Source organism: Salmo salar, chromosome ssa20 (genome assembly GCF_905237065.1).
Source record: "Salmo salar chromosome ssa20, Ssal_v3.1, whole genome shotgun sequence".
In the NCBI taxonomy this organism is placed as follows: domain Eukaryota; kingdom Metazoa; phylum Chordata; class Actinopteri; order Salmoniformes; family Salmonidae; genus Salmo; species Salmo salar.
The window spans coordinates 15,567,778-15,578,062 of record NC_059461.1 but is presented as its reverse complement, the minus strand read 5'-3'; the positions used below and the strand labels follow the sequence as shown (position 1 = coordinate 15,578,062).

General features: G+C 42.7%; 1 protein-coding gene and 1 long non-coding RNA gene across 4 annotated transcripts; one reads left to right on the top strand and one right to left on the bottom strand.

Moving 5' to 3' along the window:
• Positions 1–387: 387 nt before the first annotated feature.
• ub2r2 (Ubiquitin-conjugating enzyme E2 R2) lies at positions 388–5,943 on the bottom strand. 3 transcript variants are annotated; one of them, XM_045702899.1, is made up of 6 exons: positions 5,888–5,943; positions 4,609–4,857; positions 4,123–4,209; positions 3,921–4,018; positions 2,073–2,207; positions 388–1,867 (listed from the first exon to the last, which is right to left on the bottom strand). In XM_045702899.1, exons 2-6 carry the CDS (start codon positions 4,783–4,785, stop codon positions 1,609–1,611), a joined length of 756 nt encoding a protein of 251 aa, XP_045558855.1. In that variant the 5' UTR covers positions 4,786–4,857; positions 5,888–5,943; the 3' UTR covers positions 388–1,608.
• Positions 5,944–6,259: 316 nt separating this feature from the next.
• Positions 6,260–7,921, top strand: LOC106580077 (uncharacterized). Its single transcript, XR_001322799.2, has 3 exons — positions 6,260–6,720; positions 7,316–7,426; positions 7,532–7,921. It is a non-coding gene; the product is annotated as an uncharacterized lncRNA (long non-coding RNA).
• Positions 7,922–10,285: the final 2,364 nt, after the last annotated feature.

Here is a 10,285-nt window from a genome sequence, read left to right as displayed (position 1 = left end):
CATAAATATGGATTATTTCGAACAAAAACATTTCTTGTGGAAGTAGCAGTCCTGGGAGTGTATTCTGACAAAGATCAGCAAAAGTAACAGAACATTTCTAATACTAATTCTGAGTTTAGGTTGCGCCGAACTTGGCGGGTGTCTGAATAGCTCACCGTGATGGCTGAGCTATGTACTCAGAATATTGAAAAATGTGCTTTCTCCGTAAAGCTATTTTAAAATCTGACACAGCGGTTGCATCCAGGGGTAGTCTATCTATAATTCTTAAAATAATTATATATTTTGTCAACGTTTATGATGAGTATTTTTGTAAATTGATGTGCACATTCACCGAACATTTTGGTGGGAATACATTTTCTGAACATCACACGCCAATGTAAAATGCTGTTTTTGGATATAAATATGAACTTTATCGAACAAAACATACATGTATTGTGTAACATAATGTCCTAGGAGTGTCATCTGATGAAGATCGTCAAAGGTTAGTGCTTCATTTAGCTGTGTTTTGGGTTTTATTGACATGTCCTTGCTTGGAAAATGGCTGTGTGATTATTTTTGTCTATGTACTCTCCTAACAATCTAATGTTTTGCTTTCGCTGTAAAGCCTTTTTGAAATCGGACAATGTGGTTAGATGAACGAAAAGTTTCTTTAATATGGTGTAAAATAGTTGTATGTTTGAGAAAGTAGAATTATGACATTTTGTTGTTTTTGAATTTGCCGCACTGATATTTCACTGGCTGTGTCCTGCAAGTTAATTGAGTACATCTTACCACCCTGTTCCACAGTTTAAGAACAAATTAGAGTTAATTTAAATTGTGTTTTTACGTCTGAATAGGATTTGGTTTAACACAACGGAATTAGAACTAGTTTAGGAGAGTGCATGTTAACCCTGGGAGGGGTAGAAACCAGTGTTGCCAACTTAGTCGCTATATTAAGTGAGTTTTCAGACCCCCAGTGCAACTTTTATTTGTCAAAGGGCCTAGCGAGAAATTAAGCTACTTTTCAGGCTGCCTTGGAGATGAGTTTTGATACCCTTTAGTGACTTTTCCCACTAAATAATTCCACAAACGGAAGTGAGAAAAGCTGCCTATGCAACAGAAGTCACAGCAACACCGCACACACAGGTACAGAAGCATAAGGGGAGGGGGTGTGCAGTGAGAGAAGGGGAGAAAATGTCATGGTAACAGCAAAACATCATCTGGCAACAAATCAAGCAGCCAAATAGGAATTCTCGCAAAAAAATTGTTGGCAACACTGGTAGACATCATACAAGCCAGATTGGTGTCATTATAAAGCATGTGATTATGTTGAACTGTTTAAAACTGACCCCTCAAATTGCTGAATAAGAAAAATGCCATAAAAAAACATGAAATCTGACCACCATACAGCCGTTAAAAATCCCTGCTTCAGGTGTAGAGCGCCTTAATAGAATATGGGCATGTTAAGTGCTATGGGAAGCCGTCAAGAATGGGATGAATCCAGCAAGAGTGTGTGTTTGTGTGCGCACGTGGTAAGGAATCAGAAAGTAAGGATAGGAGGAGGCTGCAGCAGAGTCTCTGGTAGGAAGGGTGTGGGGAGGAGCAGGATAAAAAGCGAGAGGAGGAAGGTCATGACTCTTCGTTGCCCGAGTCTTCCTCGTCAATTAAGCAGTTCCCCTCCTCTCCGGCCATCTGGCACCCAGCTTCTGCATCATCCTCGTCTTCCTCGTCATCCTCCTCAATGTCATCATCGTAGAGGTCGTCGTAAAGCAGGTCCGAGCTGCTGTCGTGGGAAGGCACTTTGGTCTGGATGCAGTACTCCGCCAGCGTGGTAGGGACCTTCACCCCATCCCGCTCCGCCTCCACTTTAGTGGACACTACCTGCTTCCTGAGAGAAAGAGGGAGAGAGAGAAAAATAGAGGGTGAGAGCACAACCAACAGTAAAAACAATGTCAGAGACGAGTGAAAGAGAGTAAGATTCCAGGTAGAAAAATTAAGTGATTGACTGCACTGAATTTGCATGTTTAGTCGTGTGTGTGAAGGAGTATATTGTTGTTTTTCATTGTGTGTTAAAGACAGAGAATTCTAGGTACCTGATGATCTCAGCATACTCTTTGTCCTTGCCCTTGCTGTCTCTCCACTTGCGGAACATAACAGAGGCATCGACATTGGCCGGGGAGTAGGTGTTGGGCTCGTTCAGCAGAGAGATCACACTCAGTAGGATGGTCCTGAATAGACATTCATATACAAACAGTACACAGGTAAGGTCACAGGTGAGTACATCTGGGCCGTGTTCACTAGGCACGTCAGGGGTATGTTCAGTTGATTAAACAATTAGTACGTACTGTTGTAAAACTTAGCTAAGAGACATTCTCCTGAAATGTTGCGCACCATTTTTCAACTTTTAGGTATAGGGTGCATTTGGAAAGTATTCAGACCCATTGACTTTTTCCACTTCGTTACATTACAGCCTCATTCTAAAATTGATTAAATAGTTTTTTTCCCCCCTCATCAATCTACACACAATGCCCCATAATGACAAAGCAAAAACAGGTCAAGAAATTTTTGCAAAAGTATTAAAAATAAACTGAAATATCACATTTACATAAGTATTAAGACACTTCACTCAGTACTTTGAGGCAACTTTGGCAGTAATTACAGCCTCAAGTCTTCTTGGGTGTGACGCTACAAGCTTGTCACACCTATATTTCTCCCATTCTTCTCTGCAGATCCTCTCAACCACTGTCAGGTTGGATGGGGAGCATCACTGCACAGCTTCTCAAGGACATTCAGAGACTTGTTCCAAAGCCACTCCTGCATTGTCTTCGCTGTGTGCTTAGGGTCGTTGTCCTGCTGGAAGGTGAACCTTAACCCCGGTCTGAGGTCCTAAGCGCTCTGGAGCATGTTTTCATCAAGGATCTGTACTGTGCTCTGTTCGTCTTTCCCTCGATCCTGACTAGTCTCCCAGTCCCTGCCACAGAAAAACATCCCCACAGCATGATGCTGCCACCACCATAATTCACCATAGGGATGGTGCCAGGTTTCCTATAGGAGTGACAATTGGCATTCAGGCCAAAGAGTTCAATCTAGGTTTCATCAGACCAGAGAATCTTGTTTCTCATGGTCTGAGTGTCTTTAGATGCCTTTTGGCGAACTCAAAGCGGGCTGTCATGCACCTTTTACTGAGGAGTGGCTTCCGTCTGGCCACTACCATAAAAGCCTGAATGGTGGAGTGCTGCAGAGATGGTTGTAATTCTGGAAGGTTCTCCCATCTCCACAGAGGAACTCTGCAGCTCTGTCAGAGTGACCATCGGGTTCTTGGTCACCTCCCTGACCAAGGCCCTTCTCCCCTAATTGCTCAGTTTGGCCGGGCGGCCAGCTCTAGTAAGAGTCTTGGTGGTTCCAAACTACTTCCATTTAAGAATGATGGAGGCCACTGTTCTTTGAACTTCAATGCTGCAGATATTTTTTGGTACCCTTCCCCAGATCTGTGCCTTGACACAATCCGATCTCAGAGCTCTACAGACACTTTTTCAACCTCACGACTTGGTTTTTGCTCTGACATACACTGTCAACTGTGGGCGGCGCACAATTGGCTCAGTGTCATCCAGATTTGTCCGGAATAGGCCGTCATTGTAAATAGGAATTTGTTCTTAACTGACTTGCCTAGTTAAATAAAGGTTAAAAAAAATTCTAATGGCATATTTTTTAAGGCACTAACGGAGGCTAACTCCGCCATGGCTTGTTGGCCAAAGCCTATGGGGAAATTGGGTTTGTCAAAGGTTTTTGGATAAATTACGAAAATAAAGTCTGTGGTAACTACAGGCTTAGGAGATCTCATACGTTTTTGTTCTATGAGAAACTCATCAGCTAACATCACTTTTTGTTCATTTTGAAGCATTTACAGTGCATTCGGAAAGTATTCAGAAGGACTATTTTACCTGACATTCTGGGTGGGGTTCCATCTCTCAGAGGGTAGCTCTCCGCTCTGTGGGTCGTCAACAGGGGGGTGAAGGATGGAGATACACACTTCCCCATTCTGTAGACAAGCAACAAGTTACTCTCCACAGCAAGACCAACAATTGCCCATAAACTCATAAATCACATAAAATCAAGACAAACATACAATGTGGTATACATCACCTCATATATGTTGGGGTGCCACATCTTTGTGAGGAAACGGAAAGTAGGTGGAGAGTAGGGGTAGTCAACTGGAAACTTCATGTGTGCCTGGGAAATGAGAGTCAGTGATGTGTGAGGGAAGGAATACTCTGGCTTTTCACAAATAGTGTGTCGCATATCAACACCCACTGGAGGGTTGTGGCAAGTTCTTCCTGGGTGACAGCTTAAGACTCAGTTGTAACGTAAAATATTGCTATGTTTATTTATATGGTCAAAAAAACAATGGAAAGGCTACAAGCGGTATGCCAAGTTTGGGAAACACTGCTCTCTAGGCAGGGGTACAGGGATTGTCTACATATATCAAAAAAGTGTGTTTGTATATACTATAAGTAACGTTACTGTTTGGATTCTTGTTATTTATATACTTTCTATACTCGAGACTAGTTAGCTATAGGTCCCAGATCAGATGTATTGCCCACAGACATGACAGAAGAAATCCTCCCTCACCTTGAAGTATCCTCCCTCATAAAGTGTGTTGGGGGGTCCAAATATGGCCACCTCCCAGTTGTACAAGTCGGACTCTTCTACTGGTGTGATGCGGAAACCCTCCACTGGTTCCTCTTGGAGAGACTTCAGTTCAAGCATTAGTGCCTTCTGAGAGCTTGGCATCTGCTGCTGTGCCATGGTGACCCAGTGGCAATGAAGACTGGCTGAAAACCGGACGACCCCGTTTGCACTCGCTCTTTGGAAGCTTTCCTAACAGCCAGTCAAATAAAACAGGACCAATTCAAATTGCTCGTCCCAACAACCAATAGCTGGTTGTCATATAGAGGGGCTGCAAGCATTACCCACCAGTGGTGGCACCACGTTTAGTTGGTAGCTAGGTTAGCTAACGTTATCCATCCAACTGTGGAGCCTGCTCTAAAAACGTTAGCTAGCTAGCTACAGTAGCGAGGTAAACAAAGCGATAAAACTGCTGCTAGCTCTGTTGACAGTTCTGTAGATAATGAGGAAGCTGCTTTTGGTAGAGGCTAAAATATTCCTATACGGTTTTATGACGCGTCAAATGTTTTTAACGCCGCATATTCCTTAATCTGATCATATATGTTATGGTTTTATCCTGGAGGGAGGGGGTGCCGTTTACAAATTATCTTCTATCGAAACGTTAAAAAAATATAGCTTGCTAGCGTCTTTGATCTCCGAACAGTTTAACTTGTGTAATAATAAATTAAGACGACAAAGGGTGTTTCTAAAATGTTTCCCCGTGTCATTCGTCCGTTCTCTGTCCATAGGTGTGCACGGTCTCGGCACGTCCAGCGGGTTGTTCTCAGTCATTTGTTTGTGTGCGTGAGCATAGCAAGCTTCTCCACTAGAGTCAAACTCAACGAACGTTTAATGATTTAGTTTTAAAGCCGTCTGACAGGCATAATCTCTTTAAAATAACTACAGTGATATAAATTAATCCACGTGTGTAGGAACTTCATTTTCTCTCTCTCTTTCCTCACTTCGCAGTTTGCTTTCAACAGATTCCAGTGCACTTGCTGCCTCGCGCCATACCTGTGTGAAGCTAGCCACTTCTTCTTCGATGAGGTTTAAGGGTGGTTGGCGTCCTATAAATGTTGCATTACCGTCACCTACTAGACTGGAGTATAACTTACTTATTTTGCTTTACCATTTTTTTTTAAAACACCACCCTACTCCACTATTTAAATATATTTAGTCCTACCTCAGGCCACTTAACACACCCTGTAACTCTTCTGACGTCAAGTCTTGCACACTCAAATACCTCTCTGCAGCTGCCACCACAGCCTCAATTTTCTGTGACTTGTGTTCCATCCCTGCAGTACAGTTGATAACCATTGCTATAAATGCAAAAAATCTAATCTTACTGAAACATATTCTGTATAACTTGTTGGCCTCTCCCTCTGTACTGGTAGCGCTCTACTACTCACACCACTCCTCTCAGGATCCCTCCCCCTTGACCCATCTCCCCCTACTTTCTTCACTGCCTCAGCATATGACAACTTCTGCTCTACTCAGGACATTTCTGATCCCCAGCCCCATGGGCACCCCTACAATTAACGCATACCACTACTTTCCCCAATGCTACACATTCCTTTGTCTCATGCCCTTCTGCACACTTCCCACACCTCTCTCCTACACACTGCTGCCACATGCCCATATGCTTGACACCTGTAACAACGTAATGCATTTGGCACAAAATCTCATAAGGGATAACATATATTACAATGCATTCACAACACATTGTGTGTGCCCTCAGGCCACTACTCTACTATCATATATCTACAACACAAAATCCTTGTGTACGTGTGTGTACAGTGCGTATGTTATCGTGTGTATGCATGTGTCTCTTCATAGTCCCCGCTGTTCCATAAGGTATATTTTTATCTGTTTTTTTAAATCTAATTTTACTGCTTGCGTGAGTTACTTGATGTGGAATAGAGTTCCATGTAGTCATGGCTCTATGTAGTACAGTGCGCCTCCCATAGTCTGTTCTGTTTAGGTTAGTGTGTAGTCAAGGCTTTGTCATTAGAATTATATTGTGCCCATTTTTCAGATCTAATGCATCTGCTACACCGGCCACGACAGGTGATACAGGTAATTATCACATGTATGTATACACACATGCACACTCTCCCTCACTTGGGGCTCTATTCAATCACTTCCGCTTCAGCCGACATCCACATAGCGGTTGTTTTGGTGGTGTCTGAGGTGGAACTGTGTTAGAGCTGTCAAATCCACAAGCGGCTCCTGCCATTATACCTAAGGCGGACAATGCCATTGGCTGCACGGAGTCGCATTAACAGAAATCTCATGCAGCCCTGTTTACAGGTTAGAACGCTGCAATTTGAGATGTAATCTACACCTCGATTAGGCTGATAGAAATCCTCATTATTTAGTTTAATGATTTTGAATTTGAGCGTCATTATTTCTATATAACCTACACTTTCTCGTTCTGAACTAGTAACGAGAGTAGGACGGGTGTAGTTTTGTGACAATGATCAAGAGCTGCTGCTTACTGATTTGACATATCCAACGCAGTTACACCTCCGACACGGCCAAAACATCAGCTATGTGGTGTCGGCTATCGCAGGTTAACTCTTGATCTGATTGAATCTAGGCCTTACACTCATTCAGTCTATTTAGTTGTATGAATATTGTCAGTTAAGAAAATTGTGCCTCTCTCTTTTAGATCTGCCACCCCCAGCAGTTCAGCAGCAGTCACAGCAGTCCTCTGCTACACCGGTTCCTACTACACTGGCCGTGAAGGGAGAAACCTTTGAGAATACCTAGATGGATACAGGTAAATCAGAATTATATTGCATATGCTCACTCACACCAACAGATGTACACACAGACATGTTGTTGAGTTGTATACTTAGTGTCGCTTTGTGCATCTCTCTTTCAGATCTGGCATGCACTAGACCACTGCCTGACAGCCTCACCCAGAAGACACTGGGCCTATCAAGACTGACAAAGCAGAGATGGGCGGCTGACAAGGAAAAATAAAACAGAACTTGCACTCACACACATTATCCACAATGTAAATAAGTTGTAATTACTTGTTTATTTAATGTTTGCTCCATTTTATTTTAGGATTGGAGATATCTACTCCTTCATATCCATACTCAATATCCCACATAATTACTCTAAATATCAATCAAATCAAAGTTGAAAACATGTCTCCCTCTCACACACACTAGACCAAATGTAAATAAATTGTAATAACTTGTTTATTTTATGTATGCTCCATTTTATTTGAGGAAAATATCTGCAATAAAGTACATTCACAGTTAAAGCAATGGCTTTGATTTATTGGATATTTCTCTGAATACATTGTGTGACCAGAAGGAAGTCGGCAGACCTGCAACCCTTGGACTGTGTAGGTTTTGTCATCTGGGGCTGAAAAATAGAGAGATGGGGAGGAAGAGTGCAGTTTAAAGGTTTATCATTAATAACTGACACAATGCTAGAATAAATACATATTAGAATAATACATTATACAGGGACCAATAGTTACTGTATTGTGATTCTTCAGTGTTTTATTTACTCGATCAAGTAGTGTCCCAAGGAGGGATCGAACCGTATCTCAAAAGCAGCAGAAAAGGTCAAATAAGGTCACCAAAATGTCTGTTACGGCTATACACGCCTGGCCACCGCGTGGGGCACATGTATACTACAATAAGTTAGAAAGTCTGACATTTCCGAGTCTCCTAGTTCCAACTAGTAAGCCCCAAGTCATTACATATTTTCGTTTTTTCTTGTGCATTTTGCTATTTGCCTCATGACTCCTGCATGCTTTGTTGACTACAAAATGTCTTTACCCAACCGTGGGACAGACTGTTTGTTCCCACACTCGGGGCTCTGACTTGGTTACACGGACTTTTGGCCTCCCATCCTATTCTAACCACCTCTCGTCGGCTTTGTATTCATGTTACCTGATGAAATTGCTGTACAATATGATCTTGTTGCCATCTGATGCACATTCAGATGTCATAAATCAGCACTGCAGAGCTCTCCCTGTACTATACCTTGATTGTATTTCTGTTGATGATATCTGGAAATGTGCATGTACACCCTGGTCCATCTACTGTTGCTAGCCCCAATTCTGACTTGTGCTCTGATATCTGCTCCTCTGATTTCTGCTCCCGTAAAAGCCTGGGTTTTCTACACGTTAACACTAGAAGCGTATTACCTAAAATGGATCAATTGAAAGTGTGGGTTCAGAGCTCCAATCCAGATGTGTTGGTCATTACTGAGACGTGGTTAAGGAAGAGTGTTTTGAATACTGATGTTAACCTATTAAACTTTCAAATAGCTCTTTGTTGACTGTTGCTGGGTGCTATCGTCCTCCATCAGCACCGGCCTGTACCCTATCTGCCCTAAGCTCTCTCCTGGCCCCTTACACCAAGTCTGAATTTGTCCTGCTAGGTGACCTGAACTGCGACATGCTCTAACCACCTGACCAAGTCCTAAAGCAATGGGACTCCCTAAATCTTTCTCAGATTATTACCAATCCCACAAGGTATGACTCCAAAGACCCAGAAAAGGCTACTCTTCTTGATGTTTTCCTCACAAATATTCCTGAGAGGTATCAGTCTGGTGTTTTCTGTAATGACCTTAGCGATCACTGTTTTACAGCCTGTGTTTGTAATGGCTGCTCAGTGAAACGACCTGTCCTGATTTGTCATAGACGCTTGCTAAAAAACTTTAATCAGCAAACCTTCCTTCGTGACCTGACCTCTGTAAAATGGTATAGAATCAGCTTGATCCCCTCTGTCCAAGACGCTTGGACCTTCTTTTTGATATTTTCAGTGGTATTGTTAACAAACACGCCCCCATAAAGAAAATGAGAATTAAAAAAGGTTCAGCCCCTGGTTTGACCGTGATCTTGCAGAGTTACTCCACCTCAAGAATTCCATTTGGCGAAAGGCTCTGCACATGCATACTCAGGCTGACTGGCTCTCGTTCAGGTAAATGAGAAATAAGTGCACTCAGGCTATCCGGAAGGCCAAAGTTAGTTACTTTAAGGAGTAGTTCTCTCTTTGTGGATCTAACCCCAAGAAGTTCTGGAAAACGGTTAAAGACCTGGAGAATAAACCCTCCTCCTCACAGCTGCCCATGTCCCTTAAAGTTGATGATGTGGTTGTTATTGACAAGAAGCACATGGCTGAGCTCTTTAATCACCACTTCATTAAGTCAGGATTCCTATTTGACTCAGCCTTGCCTGTCCAACATTTCCTCATCTCCCACCCCTTCTAATGTGACTATCCCTGATGCTTCTCCCTCTTTTCCTCCTGCCCCACTACAAAGTTTCTCCCTGCAGGGAGTCACTGAGTCCGAGGTGCTAGAGGAGCTCCTGAAACTTGACCCCAAAAAAACATCTGGGTCAGATGGTTTAAACCTTTTCTTCTTTAAGTTGCTGCCCCCATCATCGCCAAGCCTATTTCTGACCTTTTTAACCTGTCTCTCCTTTCTGGGGAGGTTCCCATTGCTTGGAAGGCAGCCACAGTTCGTCCTTTATTTAAAGGGGGAAATCAAGCTGATCCTTACTGTTATAGGCCTATTTCTATTTTGCCCTGTGGATCAAGAGTGTTGGAAAAACTTGTTAATAATCAACTGGCTTTCTTGATGTCTATAGTATTATCTTGGGTATGCAATC

Excerpts from the sequence above, each read along its gene's own strand:
- ub2r2 (XM_045702899.1), bottom strand. The coding sequence starts at position 4,785 with ATGGCACAGCAGCAGATGCCAAGCTCTCAGAAGGCACTAATGCTTGAA. Across the intron at positions 4,210-4,608 it reads ATGAGGGAGGATACTTCAAG|GCACACATGAAGTTTCCAGT; the intron begins GTGAGGGAGGAT and ends CTCATTTCCCAG. Across the intron at positions 2,208-3,920 it reads AACCCCACCCAGAATGTCAG|GACCATCCTACTGAGTGTGA; the intron begins GTAAAATAGTCC and ends ATGTCTATTCAG.